Below are 22,294 nucleotides of genomic sequence, written 5' to 3' on the forward strand. Positions count from 1 at the left end.
GTTGTGGGCACCACAATGCCATAGAGACTTGGAAAGGAAATAGAGATAATGGTGATACATTTGTTAATTACAAGGTTAGGAAAATCACATAATTACATTGACTGTCTGTGATATCAAAGAAGAATATATATATATATATATATATATATATATATATATATATATTTTATAAAAAAAATTATTGGATTAGACACATATAAAATTTATTACAATCACATTCCCTTAAATTTTCCAATTCTAACCCCCTCCCTTTCCCCCCCTTTTGTTGACTTCCAACAGTTTTCCAACCCCTTATCTATTCTCCCTCTACTCATTTCAAACTTATTATGCTTATTATAATATACTTTCAAACTCTTCTAAGCCTATCTGTAACATAGTGCTATCTCTAATTCCCTTCCCAAATGGGTAAAAGTATAACACTCTTAACTTAATAATAATAATAATAATAATCATTTTGATAATCTGTACTCTATCATACTCTTTCTAATTACTTCAAAATGGGACAAACAATTTGTCCCTCCTTATGCATAACTTCAAATACTTCTATAAACATTGCATACATTTATTATAAATCAATCAGTTTGGCTTATACTCTATATGTTGCTCTTTACTTTCTTTTACATATCTTGTCCATTTTAATTATCTGATTTCTCCATTATAAAACTATCCAACAAAAATAGACAATTCATATACTCGTTCAGCATAAGTCTATCAATTAGACCCACATTCTGTATGCTAATGTATATTCATTCTCCATTGTACAGTTATCTACTAGCGTAAAAAATTAATTAAATTCTATCCTTGTAATCCTTATGATAATAACACTATTAATACCCAACTATTCATACTAATCAAATAAAATAATTGCTTAGAATTTTTTCACTTAACTCTCTCCCCCCGGTATAGTCACTCCCCTCTCCTTTTGTTATATTTCAGTAATTTTCGAACTGCCACAGTCCTCCCACCTCCCATTTTTTCACCAAATATCGTTTCAGCTTCTCCCAGACCGTGTTAAACTGTCGTGGGTCAAGGTCTCTCAATTTTCTTGTCATTTTATCCATCTCCGCCATGTACAGCAACTTATAAATCCAGTCCTCAATAGTTGGCACTTCTTGTACTTTCCATTTCTGCGCATACAAAAGTCTAGCTGCTGCTGTCATGTAAAATAACAATGTCCTGTATTGTGCTGGAATGTCTTCCATTCCCAAGTTCAGCAGCAGGAGTTCTGGGTTCTTATTAACTTGAAATTGTAAAATCTCACTCATTACTCTTATTATTTCCCCCCAGTACTGCCTGGCTACCTCACAAGTCCACCACATGTGATACAGAGATCCCTCATGCTTTTTACATTTCCAGCATTTATTAGATGTATTCAAATTCCCTAGCGCAATTTTCTTTGGTGTCAAATACCAACGGTAAATCATTTTGTAGAGATTCTCTTTGATACTGGTGCATGTCGTAATCTTCAATGTATTTTTCCACAAATATTCCCACGCCTCCATTGTTATTTCTTTATTAAAGTTTATAGCCCACTTCACCATTTGCACTTTAACTACTTCATCTTCCGTGTACCATTTTAACAGCACTTTGTAAATCTTAGAGATTTCCTTTTTATCTTCTTGTAGAATTACTTTCTCTAAGTCTGAATTCTCTATTCTTATCCCTCCCTTCACACAGTCTGAGTAGTAAAGATCTCTAACTTGTCTATATTGAAACCAGTCATAATTTGGAGACAGCTCTTGCTGCGTCTTTATTCTTATTTTAGAAGATTCTATTCGCGTTATCTCCTTATACGTTAAGCACTGTTGTTCATTGTCAACCGTTCTCGGATCTATTACCTCATATGGAACCACCCAGGAGGGAATTCCTTCTTGTAGGTAGTCTTTGTACTTCTTCCAAATTGTGAAGAGGCTTCTCCGAATGTAGTGGTGCAAGAACATAGAGTCTGCTTTTACTTTGTCGTACCATAGGTATGCATGCCATCCAAATAATTTTTTATATCCCTCTAAGGCCAGCAATTTGCGTTTTTTCAGCGTCATCCAATCTTTCAACCATACCAAACAAATTGCATCATAATAAAGTCTCAGGTTGGGCAGCTGCATTCCACCTCTTTCTTTTGCATCCTGTAATACTTTCATTTTCACTCGAGGCTTCCTGCCTGCCCACACAAACTCCGATATTTTCCTCTGCCATTTGTCAAACTGCTTAGAGTCCCTAATAATTGGTATTGTCTGTAACAGAAACATCACTCTTGGCAACACATTCATCTTAACTACTGCAATTCTTCCCAGCCATGACAAGTTCAGCCTATTCCATTTAATCAAATCATGCTCTATTTGAGTCCATAGTTTCTCATAGTTATTCTTGAATAGATCTATATTTTTTGCAGTCAGTTCAATTCCCAAATATTTCACCTTATTTGTTACTTCACAGTCTGTTACTTCCATCAATTGCTGCTGTTTTAACTTAGTCATATTTTTGCATAGTATCTTTGATTTCTTTTTGTTTACATAAAAACCTGCCAAATCTCCAAATTCTTTAATTTTTTCTATTACCTTAGGCATGTTTTCAATTGGATCTTCCACAATTAACATTATATCATCTGCAAATGCTCTGACCTTGTAGGAAAAGTCTTTTATCTTTATTCCACGGATTGCATTATCTTCTCGAATCTGTATCATTAGAATTTCCAAGACCAAAATAAACAACAGTGGAGACAACGGGCAACCTTGTCTGGTACCTTTGCCAATAGTCAGTTTTTTGGTCAACTCGTCATTCACCACAATTGCTGCACTCTGGTCTCTGTAAATTTCTTTCACTGCTCTTATGAATCTTTCTCCCATTTGTAGCTGTTCCATAGTGGCAAACATAAAGTCCCAAAAGAAGAAAATATATTGATGGTTTCCTGGCAGAAGTCCTCTCGGGTCCACCTGGCGGTGGGGTGGGGGAGGCGGGGGATCACTGATGTAATGAAGCACAGCCAAAAGAAAGTTGCTACAAAAGATTTTTTTTTTAAAAAAAACTTCTTTATTTGTACATTTGTCACAAAACCCAGCCCTCCCCCCTCAATTGACTATTTTAACACTAGAATTGTCATGGTGTAAGAGCAGCCCAAACCACTTCTGTTAGACTCTTGCCTTGAAAACCACAGCAGGAGATGCCATCAATTGGCTATGACTTGACGGCACTTCACACAAACACACACACACAAGTCTGCCATTTTGCTAATGAAATGTGAGGGATAAGAGAGAACAAGGGGCAGCAGCTAGAAAGTGCGGCTATTCATCTCACAGTCTGAAAATGTGCCCTACCCCTAAATGCATCATCATAGCCCTAGAAAACAGCCAGAGTCCAGTAGCACCTATAAAATAAACAAAATTAGTGGTAGGGCATGAGCTTTCATGAGGCACAGCTCACTTCTTCAGATACACTTAGATGCACGTACTAGCTGTATCTGAAGAAATGAGCTGTGCAACGTATGAAAGCTCATCCACTACCACAACTTTTGTTAGTTTTATAGGTGCTATGGCACACAGTTTTATAGGTGCTATTTTGACACTGAGAGATCTCTGTCTTTCCGTGCTACACCTCTGAAGATGCCAGTCACAGCTTCTGACAAAACATCAGGAACTACAATGCCAAGACCACGGCAATACAGCCCGGGAAATCCACAACAACCATCATACTATGGGACTCTTGCTTTTTTCTATTATCAACTGCGTATGGAGAACGGTTTACCTATCTTACTATATAATTGAGTAAGTGTATTTCAGACAACTCACTTTATACCCTGGTGCACCACCAGAGGGCGTTGCCATGGAGGGAAGCCTAGGCAAGGCACCATATCCCTCTAGAAAAGGTGTCATGCTGGGAATCCCAGGCCGGGAGCAGGATGGGAACAGGAGGCAATGCCCGCCTTCCGCCTTCACCCAGCTGGTATTAGGAGTGAGGCAGGTGGCAATTCCCACCATCGAACTTAACCTAGCTGCTATTAGGAGTGGAGCAGGTGGCAATGACCACCCCCTGCCTTCACCCAGCTGGTATTAGGAGCCGAGCAGGTGGCAATCCCCCCCCTTACCCCAGCTGCTATTAGGAGTACTATTGGGTACTCATGAGAAAAACCTTTAAAGGAAAAACGTAAGTGCTATCATGTTTTTATAACACTGTATTTTATTATATGGACTGTTATTTTGCATTATTGTATTGTGTATTGTTGTTAATTACTGCATTTTTCTCTAGTGTCTGTAATCTTTGATAAAGATGTTGTGAAACGGGCATTACCAGGAGCTAGACAACCCGTTAGAGGATAGAGGATTCATTGAGGAAGAAATAATATTAAGGGATTATTTGCATATTGGAAACAGTACAGTCATCTGGAGTAGAAAAATTCTCTAACAACATTCTTCCCTGCGAGTTGGACACACGGTGCTCAGGACCGTATAAACTGTTGTAAGGACTTGTGTTCGGATGGTGCTTTACTTGCATTTGCACTTTACATTGATTGTTCAATAATTATACTGTCAGCACTTGGAGCACTTAAGCACTTTATCAACTGTTGATGGAGCCTGGTATGTTAGCAACGGTGAAAATGTTTTTCTAACTGTGAGTAGGGTTGGTATTTATACGGTCCAATAATCAATAATTTACTTCTACATATTATTACGTGGGTATATATTAACGTCAATAAAATTTTGAATATGTTAGTAAGTCTATGCGGGTAAATTGTTTTTTTGCACTCCAGTATTAGGAGCAGAGCAGGTGGCAATGCCCACCTCTTGCCTTGACACGGTATTAGGAGCAGAGCAGGCAGCAATGCCCATCCCTTACTTTAACCCAGCTGGTAATAGGAGCAGAGCAGATGGCAATGCCCAACCCCCTCCTGTCTTAACCCAGCTGGTGTTAGGAGCGGATAAGGTTGAAATGTCAATCCTTGACCTTAACCCAGCAGGTATTAGGAGTGGGGCAGGAGGCAATGCCTACACCCCTTCAGCCAGCTGGGATCAGGAGAGGAGCAGGTGGCAATGCCTGTCCCCTGCCTTAACCCAGCTGGTATTAGGAGCAGAGCAGATGGTAATGACCATCCCCCACCTTAACCCAGCAGGTATTAGGAGCAGAGGGCAATGCCCACCACCTTAACCCTGCTGGGATCAAGAGAAATTCAAATGGCAATGCCCACCCTCCTTCATTCAACTGGGATCAGGAGTAGAGCAGGTGAAAATTTTTCCACCATAACCCAGCTGGTATTAGGGGCATAGCAGGTTGCAATGTCCACCCCCCGCCATCACCCATTTGGGATTAGGAGTGGAGTAGGTGGCAATGCTGACCTCATGCCTTCTCTTGGCTGGGATCAGGTGCAGAGCAGGAGGCATTGCCCTTCTTCCCTTCACCCAGCCATAGTCAGGCGCAGAACAGGAAGCAATGCCCTCCCTGTACCCCACATATATCATGCATGAAGAAGGTAGCAAAGCCCACCATCCCTTCACATGGCCGAGATCAGGCGGATCAGGAATGGAGCAGATGACAATGCCCACCCCCCTCCTTCACCAGCTGGAATCAATGACAGAGGCGGATCAAATGCCTGCCTGCCCCCCTCCCCTTCTTAGAGCCCATTGTATTTTTTCCCCCACAACGGGCTTTGTTGCTAGCTTTACTATATAATTGAGTAAGCGTATTTCAGACAACTCACTTTATACCCTGGTGCACCACCAGAGGGCACTGTCATGGAGGGAAACCTAGGCAAGGCACCATGTCCCTCCAGAAAACATGCCATGGTAGGAAGCCCAGGCTGGGAGCAGGATGGGAACAGGTGGCAATGCCCGCCTCCTGCCCTCACCCAGCTGGTAGTAGGAGTGGAGCAGATCACAATGCCCACCTCCTGCCTTCACTCAGCTCTTTTTAGGAGCAGGACAGGTGGCAATTCCCACCCCCACCTTAACACAGCTTGTATTAGGAGCAGAGCAGGTGGCTATGCCCACCCCTGCCTTAACCCAGTTAGTGTTAGGAGAAGAGCAGGTGGCAATACCTAGCCCCTGCCTTAACCCAGCTGGTATCAGCAGCAGAGCAGGTGGCAATGCTTCCCCCCCTTTGAACCAGCTGGGATCAGGAGGAGAGCAGTTGGCATTGCCTGCCCCCTGCCTTAACTGAGCTGATATTAGGAGAGGAGCAGGTGGCAATGCCTTCTCCCTGCCTTAACCCAGCTGGCATTAGGAGCAGAGAAGGTGGCAATGCCCACCCATCCCCCATCTTAACCCAGCTAGTAATAGGAGTGGAGCAGATGACAATGCCCACCCCACCATCTTAACCCAGCTGGTTTTAGGAGTGGAGCATGTGGCAATGCCCACCCCCTGCCTTAACCCAGCTGGTATAAGGAGTGGAGCAGGTGGCAATGCCCACCATCCGCCTTAACCTAGCTGGTATTAGGAGTGCAGCAGGTGGAATTTCTCCTCCCACCTTAACACAGCTGTTATTAGGAGCAGATCAGGTGGCAATGCCACCTCCAACCTTAACCCAGCTGGTATTAGAAGTGGAGCACTTGGCAGTGCCCACCCCCCCTTCACCTGACTGGGATCAGGACTGGAGCAGGTGGCAATGCCCTCCCCTGCCTTAACCCAGCTAGTATTAGTGACGGAGAAGGTGGCAATGCCCACCACGCGCCTTCACCTGGCTGGGATCAGGCACTGAACAGGAGGCAATGCCCTTCTTCCCTTCATCTAGCTGGGATAAGGAGCGGAGCAGGTGGCAATGCCCACTGTCTGCCTTAACCCAGCTGGTATTAGGAGTGCAGCAGGTGGAATTTCTCCTTCCACCTTAACACAGCTGTTATTAGGAGCAGATCAGGTGGCAATGGCACCTCCAACCTTAACCCAGCTGGTATTAGGAGTGGAGCACTTGGCAAGGCCCACCACCCCTTCACCTGACTGGGATCAGGACTGGAGCAGGTGACAATGCCCTTCCCTCCCTTAACCCAGCTAGTATTAGTGGCGGAGCAGGTGGCAATGCCCTCCTCGCGCCTTCACCTGGCTGGGATCAGGCGCTGAACAGGAGGCAATGCCCTTCTTCCCTTCACCTAGCTGGGATAAGGGGCAGAGCAGGTGGCAATGCTCACCGATATACTTGGGTCTAACACTGCCGCAATCTCTTCCAGCTTATTTTGATTTCCTGACACTTCCACGCTATCGACGATTATTTATGTTAGCCAGACAGAATGCCATTCCATCAGGAGAGTTGCTGGGATGCTTAAATAAGGTTCCGTACTCTGAGCAACTCTGCCAATGCGGCTCTAGCCAAATAGTAACTCTTCAACATTGTCTGTTTGAATGCAATATTCTAAATGTGGCAAGAGACAGCTGGATCAAGCCCTATATCCAGGACCCAGGAAGTATAGAGGTTCCTTTTAGCAGGGGTGGATTTTAGTACTACTTTAGCAGTAGCCAAGTTTCTCTCCCAATTGGTTAAGGAAAAAACCTAATACATACTTCAATTTTTAAAACTATACAGATTATATATTAAAAAATTTTCCTTTTAATTCTAATTATAGTGTGGCACTGCTCAGAGCCGAATAGGCTGCATGAGCAGTATCATTAAAGTAAAAAGTAAAGTAATAACCACCCTCTTCAACCTACTGTAATATGCCACTGAGTAGGTGCCAATGCCCACCCTGTCTTCACCTTGCCAGAGTCAGGAGCCAAGGATGCAGAAATGGCTGCCTCCCCTTCAACCTGCCAGAATCAGGAGCAGAGCAGGTGGCAATGCTCGCACCTACTTCACCCAGTTGGGATCAGGAGCAGAGCAGGTAGTAAAGCCCACCGCCCACCTGTCAGGATCAGACACGGAGCAAGAGGCAAAGCCTGTTTCTTCCTTTACTCAGTAGGGAGCAGGTCACAATGCCCACCCCTCTTCACCCAGCTGGGATCAGGCTCGGAGCAGGCAACAATGCCTGCTGTACTTCACCCAGCCGTAGTCAGGCACAGAACAGGAGGCAATGCCTGCCCCCCTTCACCCAGCTGGGATCAGACTTGGAGAATGCAGCAATGCCTGCCCCTTTTCACCCAGCCGTAGCCAGGCACAGAAGAGGAGGCAATGCCCGCCCCCCCCCTTTACCCAGCTGGGATCAGGCTCGGAGAAGGCGGCAATGCCTGCCCCTTTTCACCCAGCCATAGTCAGGCACAGAACAGGAAGCAATGCCTGCCCCGCCCCCTTTACACGGCATGTATCAGGCAGGTAGCAAAGCCGACCACCCCTTCACATGGCCAAGATCAGGCAGATCAGGCATAAAGCAGATGACAATGTCCCCCCCCCTCCCTCACCAGCTGGAATCAGTGACAGAGGAGGAATGAATGTCTGCCTGCCCACCCTCCCCTTTCTAGATCCTGTTGTACTTTTCCCCACAATGGGCTTTGTTGCTAGAGTTTAACATATGTATGTAGCCTGCTGTTCAGGCCCTATGTTTTTAATTTGTTTTAAACTTCAACTTCATGTACACTGACAATAGATACCTATTTTGAATATATTTTAATATTTTATTTTGTAAGTTTACACCGTATTTTCCACATGATTGACAACGCTTCACCCACAAAAATAAAAGTTCCCCCATTGCAAATGACATGGGAGGGGGAAGAAAGAATATGGATAGGCATCTGGAAAATTCTGCTGTCCATCACTCTAATGTGAATATGTGCCTTAACTGAATCAGCAACTGAGATAACTCCACCTTTCTCACTGAGATCCAAGAGGGATTGCATAGTACAAGTGAAAATATAATATAATCAACAGCAGCTGTTGAGCTTGACCAACTGCAAAGCAGTATCTGCAGAAGGCCCTGACCAGATGGCAGAACATAGGAGGAGAGGCAGTCATACAGCTATGAGGAGCCAGACATGAAGGGCTTTGAATGACCTTGAATTGAGCCTGGTAACTGATGGGAGTTGGTTGATCATGGTAGGTTGGAGTGAAGATGCCGCTTCAATCACAGCATCTCAACTATAGGCTCTCTGTAACACTTCGAAATAAAACCTGTTTACCTCAGTAGAAGTTTTCTCATACTGACTTTGTTAGGATTAATCTAGAGGATAAGGAGGACCATCTCTTCACCGCACATACAGTGACATTCAAAGCCGAGCTACAGCCTTCTCGATCCCTTAAAGTCAAAGAGCATAGAAACTTTCAACTGCTTATGATGGCACTGCTGCACTTGCTAATAATGAGATACATCTGACAGCTGAAAGCGTAGGCCTTGGAGAGAACGAAAAGGTACCGTGAAGACATGTTGTGTAGGAGTCACATGATTTGACAGGACTGTGAAAAAAAGATTACGCAAGTTTTGTCTAGAATGAAGTATTCAAAGTGTTAATGGTAGTAAAATGTGCCCCCTTCCATCTGTTTGTGCTGCCAGAGGCCAGTGTGCTTCATTACAATTGGAGCCTGTTTTAAACATTCAAATGTTTACAAACTTACTTCCACAGCAGGCGGATGTATCTTGCGGGCAGATTAGCCACACCATTTTCCAAATTAAATAATTGACATCAGGTCTATGCAATGTTTTCTTGTCATTTTTTTAAAAAAAGGAAGGATCTCTATTATTCCAGGATCTCGAATTGATACTTTTTGGGGGAGGGGGAGCCTCATGAGCCTTTTTTTTACTTCTAGACCCCAAAATTTACTTTTTTGGGAGAAAAATTGTTGCCCAAGAAAGCAAACTGAAACATTATAGTTCGACTGTTATATACCCAGCTGCTTTTCTGATTTCAGAACAAAAATTAAGTTTTAAGTTACTATACTTTGGGAACATTACAATTCGAATAATGAGGCATACAAATTCACAAAATAAAAAAAAAAGATTTAAAGGGGACAATGTCCTAAAGGACAAAGCTGTATACCTAGCAATTTTTTCATCCATTCTGCCCCCCTAAAAATGCAAATGGGAAATGATTTCATCCTAGAGTATTGGAAAGAAGCTAGGGTGATCTGATAATAAATCTTTGTTCAATAAATATTTCTTATCCTAACTGTTTTTACGGGTTGTTCTGAGAATAAAAGTGAGACAGTGTGTATATGCTGGCCTGTCTAAGGGTAAAAGGTAAAGGTAGTCCCCTGTGCAAGCACGGAGTCATCATTATTGACCCATGGGGAGACGTCACATCACAACGTTTTCTCAGCTGACTTTTCTTACAGGATGGTTTGCCATTACCTTCCCCAGTCATCTACACCTTATCCCTAGGAAACTGGATACTCATTTTACCAACTTTGGAAGGATGGAAGGCTGAGTCAACCTTGAGCCAGCTACTTGAACCCGGCTTCCATCAGGACCTAACTCACGTTGTGAGCAGAGCTTAGGCTGTACTACTGCAGCTTACCACTTTGCACCACAGGGCTCTGTCTAAGGGAGGGAAAAATAAAAAACACCTACACAGATGAACAAATTGTGTATCTATGAATCTCTGTTGGTGTTTTATGTGAAAATTTAGCTTGACAGAATCCATTAACTCTTCCTTCTTATTAGCTGCCCCTTCTTGTTCAGTTCGGGTCTCAACACAATAATATAGCATTTAGGGAAGAAAATACAGCCCAGTAATCCTCCACTGGAGGCTAAGATAGAAAAGATTTCTACAGCCACCATGTCTTTCCCTTTGGTGCTGAAGTAGGTTGGAATAAAAGACAACCAGACACTGCAAAACAACAGCATACTGAAAGTGATGAACTTGACTTCATTGAAACTGTCAGGTAACTTCCGAGCTAGGAAAGCCACAACGAAACTGACAATGGCCAGAAAGCCCATGTAGCCCAAGACAGAGTAAAACATAGTGACGGATCCTTCATTACACTTCACAATAATTTCTTTAGACTGGGAGTGCATGTCGAAATCTGGGAAGGGAGGAGAGGTTGCCAACCACACAGCACAAATAGTGGTCTGAATAAAGGAGCAAGAAAACACAATGGAGCTGGCCAGTCGTTTCCCCACCCAGTTTCTCATCCTGGACCCTGGATGGGTGGCCATGAAAGCTAAAATCACTATCATGGTTTTGGCCAAGATGCAAGAAACAGCCACTGAGAAAACGATGCCAAAAATGGTTTGCCGAAGGAGACACATCACTTTGTTGGGTTGGCCAATGAATAAGCAAGCACCAAGGAAGGAAAGCAGGAGAGATACAAGGAGAGTGTAGGTGAGGTTCTGGTTGTTGGCTTTAACTACAGGAGTATCCCGATGCTTAAGGAAGATTCCGAGTACCAAAGTTGTGATACAAAAGAAGAAAAGTGCCATAATGGCCAAAGTCATCCCCAAGGGTTCATCATAAGACAAGAAACTTATATATTTGGGAATGCATAAATCTCGGTCCTTGTTTGGATAATGATCTTCTGGACACTGTGAACAGTCATCCATATCTGAAAAGGAATATGTGGTTTTCAGAACATGGTAAATTCATGATCAATGCATGGAACAAATTAGACTTTAATATTTTCAGACTCCAATTGAGGGCTTTGTTATAAGTTGTAGCCTTTTGGTGAGATTATATTCAAAATAAAGTAGAGTCAACCATGTTCCAGGAGGCAAGAGGTTCTCAGCCCCTAGGTAACTTGTGAAACTTCTACATTACTTAAGGTGACCTTTTTTTCTGGATATCACAGACCCAAAGATATCATGCATCCCTATTGTCTAGAAATGATGCATGTTTCTCAGTAGTTAAGAAGACCCATAGGCAAGTGAGCACAGACACACATCAGTGGTTATATCACACTGTTTCATCCTTATCATCAAAGAACACGCAGGTATTTTTGCATGAAAAACAATAGTTTCATATGTCTTCTGCTACACCTATAATGGACCCCCATAAAATACATATGACAAACTCTGGTACAGCTCTTACCCTCCTGGTTTGAAATCTTCCCTTTTGGACATGGAAAACAATCATAGCAGCAAAAAGGTTTCCCTTCCTTTTTGGTCTTTCTATAACCTGAACGACAACCGTAGTTGCACACAGAAAGGGGCTGTGTCTGTAAATAAATGGAATGGGAGATTTTTTAATATTTAAACCCCATTTGGGAGGAGTCTGTATGTCAGTATGTTTATGCATGGTATATCCTCTCTTGTAAGATCTCAAAAGCTAAGCAGAGTCAGCTCTGGTCAGTACTTGGATGGGAGACTGCCCAGAGAGATTTGGGTTGCTCAGCAGAGGAAGATCATGGCAAACCACCTCTGCTCTTCAGTTGTCTTGAAAACCCCCTGCTAGGCTCATCATAACTCCATTGCCGCTTCGTGACATCCACATTCTTTATGAAAAATGAAATGGGTTGATATTGGCACAGCACCACAGCAGTCAGTTTATTAAACACCCATGATACCATTCTTGTTTCTACTTGGTATGGAGCTTTTGTCTGAGTGGTAGCGAACCCAGTCTACTACAGGCAGTGCCTCAAGGGTGACATGTATTTTACTTGTTGGAAGACATTAAACCGTAGTTTTCCATATTACTCTGTCCTTCAATGCAATTGATTAGCTTTTCTTAGTAAGGTTTACTCTTTTTAAATTTTGTTCTATATTAATTTTGGTTTTCTGCTGTATACTGGGCCTTTTGTCATTGCTCAACTGTGCAACTTTAAAGATCAACCTGATTACTTTTACTCAAAGCCCTTGCACCTTTACCCAGGAGTTTCACTGCCTCATTAGTTTACATCACAGTACATCCTTCAGACATCAAATATCGTAAGAGGATTGGGTTTCACAACTGCCAGGTGGAAATTTCACATTGAATGTTAAGGTCTGAATGAGAAAAAGTCAATGGCCATTTCCACACGCTCCCCGGGAAATTGTGCAAACTCACAGCATGAAGCATCTTCCTAGTATGATCTCCCGGCACGATCCCTTTTAATTGCCCAATGACGTCAGAAAAGGGGCCATTAAACGGGATCGTGCCAGGAAATCGTGCTAGGAAGACACTTTTTTGCTGTGAGTTTTGCGTGATCTTCCGTGTGCGTGGCCATGTAAAAAATGGCCAATGACACTCAGGACAGAGAAATCCCTTCCATGTCCAAGCAATTAATCACATTTGAACATTTAGAACATAAACTGGCATACCTTGGTACGGCCACGGATCCTACCTTATTAAACCTGCTTGGCCACACAATGGCATCTTCATCGATGGTGAACATTTTATCTGGTGAAGCCTTTGGGTCTACCTTTCCAACTTTGATTCTAAGGAATGACTGGTTGGCAAATGTGACCCAGTTGATAATATCCAACCCAGCCACTAGTTGACCTGTGTGGTCGAATGCAATCTCTTCCCCGCAACTGTTGTTAAAGGAGACCCATTTTAGAAAGTGCTGAAGCTAAATAGGAGAAAAAAAAACAATTGGTAATGCTTTTCAAGAAAAGATGCAGATAGGCATGGTTGAGAATAATCTTTCACACTTGTGTCTTTTGGCCGGTGTGATACTTTCATGTAGGCATCTATTATCAGCAGTTAAGCCAACAATAATGCTCACTCTTGCGCTGTATTGTGTTAAAATGAGTTTTTTTAAAAGTTGACCATACTCATGTATTCTCTGCTCTAGCCCCCACATTGGGGCCTGCCTGAGAAGGTCGTGAAGACGTCCTCCTCTTTACATCAATCCACAGAAAGTGTCTAAAGAAGTGCTTAAGAGGGAATTTTTATAAAGGAAATGGAAACTTTAGAATAATAGAATGATTCAGGAGGACAATTTGTAGAGCAAGTAGGATTGTAGTTTATTTCTCTGTTTATTGTACTTTTTTATTTTGATTACTTGTCCTGGATTGTAGTCTATTTCACAGGTTATTGTACTTATTTCTTTTCTTTTGCAGCCTTGTCTTCTACTTCTGCAATCATTTTTATGCAATCTAGCTGTAGCATAGTGGTTAAGTGGATGGGTTGGGAATCAACGCCCCACTGGTTTGAATCTCACTACTGCCATTAGCTTAGTAGGTGGCCTTGGGTAAGCCACACTTCTGTTTTGTGGGATGAATAATAACACTGGCCTTGTTCTTTGCTTTGAATGGGGCGGTAGTCTCTCTAGAAAAGGGATATGTATCATGTGCTTATGAGTTTTTTGTCCACATTTTCTTGGTTTTTTGTAATTGCCAAAGCATTGTTGTTTTGATGCCTTATGCTGCCTGACTGCATTTTTATAATTAGTAATATGCCTTAAGTTTAAGTTTTATTATATACACATAATCTGAAAAATATAAACATGTATGTAATAACTAGAAAACACTGATAGTGAGTTATTGCCTCACAGGCACATCCTGAACAACAGACAATATAATAATAATAACAGCATGCTTATATACTGCTAGACAGATTATTGTCCCACTCAGATGTGTGAATGATATCGGTGTTATTATCATCCCCACAATACAGCAGGGGAACTGGGGCTGAGAGGAGTGGCTTATCCAAGCCCATATGCTGAACTTATGGCAGTAGTGGGATTCAAACTCACAGAGTGATTCGCAGCCCAACCACTTCCCCTATGCTACAGCAGACACCTAGTTGTTAAAATCACTTAATATCTTCATTCCTCCTCCTTTCCCCTCACAGTTGAACACATGAAGCTTCCTAATGCTAAATCAGGTCATTGATCCATCAGGGTCACTATTGTCTACTGAGACTGGTAGAGGAACTCTGGGTATAAGTCCTTCACATAACCTACTACCTTATCCTTTCATCTGGAGATGCCAAGAATGGAACCTGGGGCCTTCTGTATGCCAAACAGAGGTTCTATCACTGAGTTATGGTTAAAAAAGCCTTCCTGAAGCTCCATTTGTCCATCATTCCTAAATGAAGAAATTTCAGCAATATGGAGTTTGATATCCCCAGAAACAGGATTATAAATCATAACTTAGTCCCAGCTTAGAATTCTGTTTTGTGAGTGGGCATAAATATCAGTTTGTCAACCTGTCAACAATTGGATATCACTAGTAAGTATTGCTTGATGTCTAAGTGAAAGAGAGAGAATGTAGGCTAGAACATGGCAACAAGTAGTGTCCCATTTCCTCACAGAAAAAACTCTGTGTTGTATGACTATAGAGGAGATTGTGGTTGTCTGGAATGACCAGATCTACAGAGGAGTTTATGGTTTTGAAGTTAAAAAAAATGTACCAAAGTCTTGTTTGAAAGGTTGAATTCTGTACTCTCTGTGGCCTGCTGAGTGAATTACCTGATACAACTCATGACCTGCAAACTTGTGCTTCTGCCTTCCCATCATTGTTCTGTGTTTGAATGTTGAGAAAGGTATGGTTTGCAAAGCATGTGCCACGGCATAGACAGCATTGTAGACACTGTAGCTGTGACCAGTCATGCTCATTTCAAAAACAGACACAGGAAGATCCTCCAGCTTCTCTTCGCCAGTGCAGGCTCCCTCAACTGTGTCATCTTCCTCTGAGTTGGAGAATAAACAGTTAAATGCTTGTTGCCAGAAGTCTCTGATAAAGCCATCTTCTTTATGTGAGGCAGGGTTTCTCCTCTGAAGAAATCTTTGGAATCCCTGGGGCTGCTTGGAGTGAATTGCCAAAGATATTGCACCTTGCAAGAAATCCAAGTCCCAGGTTCTTTGAAAGTAAACTGATGTGAAATCTATCTCAGCCATCATAATCCAAATTTTTGTCTTTACTGATATATCTGCAAATTCTGAGAAGTGAATCAACATTCTCAAGATCATTAATGTCTCAAATTCACCATGTAGGACCACTGCATTGGCTGTGCTTCTCATGACAGCAATAGATATTTCAGCTCCTTCAGCCATCCCGTCAGTAAAGTCACTTGTAAAACGTATTCTGGGGAATATTGATATAAATTCAACACAAATTCCACTCGGGGAAAACATGGGAACCACGTCCTTCACAAACCTTTCTGCGCTCTCATCCTCGAGAGAAATAACCCCAATCCATGTCCAGCGGAAATATCTCAGTAACAGGAGAATTGCCTTATATTGAAAGTCCCCATTGGTGAACATAGAATGGAAGCCAGACCTTTGGATGTGAGTATTTGCCATTGAAGGATTACCATAAACAATCTAGGGAAAATAAAGTGGAAAAGTCTAGGAGAAGAGAGTTTTTCCAAATAAAACCACAGATTTTGCTCATCTAAAACTATGCTCACCAAAATGTCAATTGCTCTTTATATTACAGGGGATTTTGAAAATGTTGACTTTCAGTCTCATATTAGCATTTGTTCATGATAATGAAACAGCAGTAAATTATTTTGTTTCATAAATCTAATTAAACACAGATATTCTTGGTAAGAATTTGACTTCTAAATTGTACGATGTGATTTTAGCCATGTCAGAAATAAAGGGGAAGAGATGAGTAAGATGCTTATTCTACTTCTATGTGCCACATTCATATCTTACCAGAGGAATCTTGTAGGAACAGAGAATTGTTGAGATAGTGAGACTGACATCAGAGTGTGGTCCCCCGATGACTGCTACTGGAATGTTCTGGGCATCACACTTGTAATTAGGGATGAAGTTGTCCCGTGTGGAGAGAAGCTCCAAAGAAGCGAGGTAGGTCCACGTTGCACTGAAGAGACTGTTATAGATGTTAAAGCCCAGGGTGACATTCAAGTCCATCAGGGGATCTTCATTGATCTCTTCTGTAGCAAATGCCAAGGCCAGGATGTGCTGATAGTTGTGAGTCATTACACTGCAATCAGAGTGCCATCCTGTGTCATGGAAGATTTGCTTCAGGATGTGTCAACCAGCTTCAGGGCACTCCATCTCACACATGGGAGACCTTGTATTTTATGTCTGACTGATGAATGAAAGGTCTTCTTTTGTTAATTGGACTCTCTCCTTCCAGAGAGATATTAACTGCCTGAACATGTTGTAACTTTGATGTTAGCAAGTCAGATAGGATCATAATAGCCTCTAAAGTATCACCTACTACAGGACTTCCTACAATTTGTATGGGCACTCCATCTCACACATTTTATAACTTTGATGTTAGCAAGTCAGATAGGATCATAATAGCCTCTAAAGTATCACCTACTACAGGACTTCCTACAATTTGTATGGGCACTCCATCTCACACATTTTATAACTTTGATGTTAGCAAGTCAGATAGGATCATAATAGCCTCTAACATATCCTGGCAAATCAGTTTCTGAAGGTGAGTTGCCTGAGCAGAAGCTGTAATCATTCAAGTAGTTACAACCAGAGATGAGGATGAACCAGAAAAAAAACAAACTGTGCGGTTCATGGTTCATCACATTTCACGAACCACGGATTTTCACGAACCTGCCCAGGTTCACGAACTGGTTCATTTGGTTCGTGAAAACATCACATCTGATCAGCAAATCATCACTTCTGGGTCAGGAGAAGGTCTGCAGAAAGTCCATCCCGTTACCTAGGAAACTGATTGATTGGTGCCAGGATGTCTGCAGTGACGAACCAAAAAATGAACCAAACAAACCAGCCTAAAGGTCATGGTGGTGCATCAGAAATGGGCTCTGACAAACCACCATGAACCACGAACCAGCTTGGTTTGTTCCAAATTTTGGTTCGTATTTTGGTTCATGCCCATCTCTAGTTACAACTCCTTTTTACTCTTCCCTCCCATCTCGAAGCCTGATAGAGCATATACTTTGATATCAGGTTTGCAACAACAGCAGGAATGAGAGCAACCCGCACATTGTAGCCTCTGATAGGAAGGAGGGTGCCACTAATACACCCAAACAATTTCCAAGGATCGAGGAATTCAGGAATTCAGGAACTACTTCAGCCTAGGTGCTGCTTGCGAAGTAAGAATGATGGTGGCCTGAAGTTATGTGAAGATTGCAGGAAACCTAATAATAATGATAAGTCCATTGACTATATTGTTTCCACAAGCAGACTGAGGCTACACATGACGAATGACACTTGAACGGCAGGTGTATTTCTCCCTGTTCACTTGCCCTCCACTCAATCCACTTGCCGTTCAAGTGTCATTCGTCATGTGTAGCTTGGCCCTGAGCTATAACCAGAAGACACGGAAAAATTGACAACTAATGCAAAGGTCTTCCTGAGCTCAGTGTAATGGTATCTGAACAATCCAATTCAACTCAAACATGCTCCTGAGATTAATGAACTGAGAATGTGCTATTTTCCCCTTTATTGTACGCATTGTATAGTTGGACATTATCATCATATTTGTCTGCTCCTTAAAAGAGCACTTAACAGAGTTGTGCAGGTTTTCAGACAATCTAATACGTTAATAAGAAGGAATGTCGCATGGTATTTCCTGATCTCATAAGATCTTGGCATCTAAGCAGGGTCAGTACTTGGGACGGAGACCACGAAGGATAGGAAGGCAATGACAAACTAAATCTACTTCTCATTTGCTTTGAAAACCCCTTGCTAGGGTTGGAGTCAGTTAGTCATGACTTGATGACACTTCCATATGTGTTTTTTTAAATAAAGCCTTGACAAAATTTGCTGCATAAAGCATGGGGCTCAGATTTAGGAAGTGTTATTTTCTCACATGAGATAGCTAGATATCCATTAAACATGGAAGAGCTCAGTGCATCTCAACTGCAACAAATGTAGAAGCACAGGCATTTTCTATGGTTGGCATCTTACCACAAGTCATGTATATCCAAGAGATATTTCTTCTGAACCTCTATCTTTAACTGGAAAGGGGGTCAAATTTGTGAAGCCTGAAGCCTTCCACAAGTCTTCCCAGAATTACAGTCAAGACCGAATCCTGCTTCAATGCTAGATTTTCTTAATGTACAAAAAAACCCTTTATTTTTACAGTAAACTGGGAGGAAGTACTAATTTCTGAAATTCAAACATTACTACACTCTGCTACTACCACCATCAAAAGTAATGCTACTGCTGCTCCTTCTGCTAATTCCATGTCAGTATTCCTCTACTGTATTGAAGGCTAAAGCCAAGACATTAGATTAATCTATTGTATAATATCACCTGGAGATAAAGTTAAGACAGGACAAACAAACCCAGCTCCTTACATGAGGTCATCAATTGGTTCCTGATGAGGATGTCTTTTGAATGTCATCACATCAGAAGAGATGTAGATATGAGATATAATGCCGCCAATGATGAGGTCTCCTGGCCAATAATACTTGTGAAAGAGAGGCAGAGGCTTGGCAACAAGGCAGTTAACTAAAGGAATGTGGCACATTATCTCAGGTAACAGCATTAAGATCAACATTAAACATGCTACCATTCTATGTAATTTTTTTAAAGACATCCATTCAAATGTTCCAGTAATGTCTTTGGAATGTTCTTGGGCTGTACAGCCTAAACAGTTTAACCCCTCAGTCTGTTCAAATAACACCAGGATTATATACTATGAAGCGTCAGGGACTAAATTAATGGAGCTTTGTCTGTCTACACCAGTTGGGAATGGCAGGGGGTATATGAAAAGCATCTCTCAGTCTTAGTCTTAGTTTCATTGTGGACAAGTTTCATTGTGGACACTATGATATTGTAGAGACTTGATACCGTAGAGATAATGATACATTTGACAATTACATGTTGGGAAAATCACATAATTACATTGACTGTCTGTGATATCAAAGAAGAAAATATGTTGATGCTTTCCTGGCAGAAGTCCTCTCGGGTCCACCTGGGGGGAGATTGCCGGTGTAATGAAGCACAGCCGAAAAAATGTTGCCGCAAAAGATTTTTTTAAAACTTCTTTATTTGTACAGTTGTCACAAAGCCCAATGCTCCCCCACAACTGAATATTTTAACACCTGAAGGCTAGAAGTGTCATGGGGTAAGAACTGCCCAAACCACTTCTTAGACTCTTGCCTTGAAAACCACAGCAGGAGATGCCTTAAAATGACTTGACGGCACTTCACACACACACATATACACACACATGCAGGGCCATCTTTTGCAAATGAAATGGGAGGGAGACAAGAGAATATGGAAAGGCAGCTGGAAAGTGCAGCTATTCATCTTCCAAGTCTGAACATGTACCCTAACTTGATCATCAAAGCCCTAGAAAACAGCAAGAGTCCAGTAGCACCCATAAAATAAACAAAATTAGTGGTAGGGCATGAGCTTTCATGAGACACAGCTCACTTCTTCAGATACAGTTAGACGCACATTCTAGCTGTATCTGAAGAAATGAGCTGTGTGACTCACGAAAGCTCATCCACTACTACAAATTTTGTAAGGCTTATAGGTGCTATGGGTCTCTTGCTCTTTTCTGCTGTTTCAGATAGACTAACACAGCTACCCATCTTGAGGAAGCCCTGCTATTGAGCCAGGAAGATGAAGTTGTTTAGGACAGGAATTGATTGGTCAGGATAGACTGGAGTGAAGAAGCTTCTTCAATCACTTCATCTCAACTATAGGTCTCTGTAACATTGCCAAATAAAAAAAAGTCCAGTAGCACCTTTAAGACTAACCAATTTTATTGTAGCATAAGCTTTCGATAATCACGTTCTCTTCGTTAGATGCATGGAGGGCAGAAGGAAACTGGTCAAATATAGAGGAGGGGAGGGGAGGGGAGGGGAGGGGGGAGGAGGAGAGGAGGGATGTAAACAACCCCTTTGATATGGAGATGCAGACAGCTTCTTTTGGTGTGCGGATCAGTTTGCTTGTGTAAAGGTCCAAAGGAGTTTGCCGTGTTAGTCTGTAGTAGCAAAATCAAAATCGTGGGCTTTCGAGGACCACAGTTCTCTTTGTCAGATGCATCTGGCGGGGAGGACTGTGGTTATCGAAGGCTTGTGCTGCAGTGGAATTGGATAGTCTAGGTGATGCTGCTGAACTCTTTTTGATTTTGCTTCTACAGACTAACACGGAAAACTCCTTTGAACCTTTACACAAGCAAACTGATCCGCACACCAAAAGGAGCTGTCTGCATCTCCATATCAAAGGAGTTGTTTACACCCCCCCTCTCCTCCTCCCACTCCCCCCTCCCCTTCCCTCTCCTCCTCTATATTTGACCAGTTTCCTTCTGCCCTCCATGCATCTGACGAAGAGAACGTGATTCTCGAAAGCTTATGCGACAATAAAATTGGTTAGTCTTAAAGGTGCTACTGGACTCTTTTTTATTTTGCTACTACAGACTAACACGGCTAACTCCTCTGGATCTATTGCCAAATAAAACCTTTTTACTGCAGCTCGGTAGAAGTTTTCTCATTCTGATTTCGACAGGTTTTATCCTCAGATTAAAGGCAATCATTTCACAACACATACAGTGCCATTCAGATCAGAGTTACAGCCTTCTAGATTCCTTGAAGTCAAAGCTCTTAGAAGTATTAATCTGTTTATGGCACTGTTATTCTCTCTAGTAAGTGGATAAATGTCACAGTTGAAAGAATAGTCCAGGACACAACTAAAAGTTACCATGAACAAATGTATAGAAATCACATGATTTGACAAGTCTGTGGGGGAAAAAAGGTTACACAAGTTGTCCATTGGAATGAGGTATTCATTACCTCATTCCAGTGCAACTTGTAGCAAGACTCCACCCCCATCTCTTTGCTGTACCAGAGGCCAGTGTGTTTCATAACACCAAGAGCCTTTTCAAAACCCAGAAGATTCCATAGGTATGTCCACATAAGGCAGGATATCTCTTTCGGGCAGATTAACACCCCCTCCTTGCATATTAAGTAATAGCAGTTCTTTGGAATGTTATGAGGTCATATTTTTCCTGTAAAAAAGGGGAATCTGTATTATTCCAGTACAATCAACAATGCTTTCTTGGATTAGTATTTACTCTGTGTGTGTGTGTGTGTGTGTGTGTGTGGTGCCCTCAAGCCATAGCTGACTTCTGGCAACCCCTGGTGGGGTTTTCATGGCAAAAGACTATCAGAGGTGGTTTGCCATTGCCTGCCTCTGCAGCCCTGGTCTTCATTGGAGGTCTCCCATCCAATTACCAAGCAAGGCCGACCCTGCTTAGCTTCTGAGATCTGACGAGATCAGGCTCACCTGGGCTATCCAGGTCAGGGTAGTATTTGGGGGGGGGATTATGGGTCATTTTTTTACCTCGAGACCCTCCCCCCAATATATTATATTGTTTGGGACAAAAAATGTAGACTATCTGGACATCTGCCCTTGATGCATCAGCAACTAAGAAAGTTCTGCTATTGGGAAATCTAGATAGTAGTCTGACGAAGTGAGCTGTGTGACTCACAGAAGCTCATCCACTACCATAAATTTTGTTAGTCTTATAGGTGCTACTGGACTCTTGCTCTTTTTCACTGCTAGATAGTATTGTTTAGGATGGGAATTGGTTGGTCATGGTAGATGGAAGAGATCTCTTTAAACACATCATCTCAACTATAGACTCTCTGTAACATTGCCCCCCCAACCCTTTTACTGTATCTCA

General features: G+C 42.2%; 1 protein-coding gene across 1 annotated transcript; it reads right to left on the minus strand.

Annotated features, from left to right (window-relative positions):
- Positions 1–10,477: 10,477 nt before the first annotated feature.
- On the minus strand, positions 10,478–19,126 carry LOC129339678 (vomeronasal type-2 receptor 26-like). Its single transcript, XM_054994260.1, has 6 exons — positions 18,954–19,126; positions 16,357–16,534; positions 15,166–16,020; positions 13,093–13,320; positions 11,862–11,988; positions 10,478–11,379 (listed from the first exon to the last, which is right to left on the minus strand). Exons 1-6 carry the CDS (start codon positions 19,124–19,126, stop codon positions 10,478–10,480), a joined length of 2,463 nt encoding a protein of 820 aa, XP_054850235.1.
- Between the last annotated feature and the right edge of the window lie 3,168 nt (positions 19,127–22,294).

Source organism: Eublepharis macularius, chromosome 12 (genome assembly GCF_028583425.1).
Source record: "Eublepharis macularius isolate TG4126 chromosome 12, MPM_Emac_v1.0, whole genome shotgun sequence".
NCBI classification, from domain to species: domain Eukaryota; kingdom Metazoa; phylum Chordata; class Lepidosauria; order Squamata; family Eublepharidae; genus Eublepharis; species Eublepharis macularius.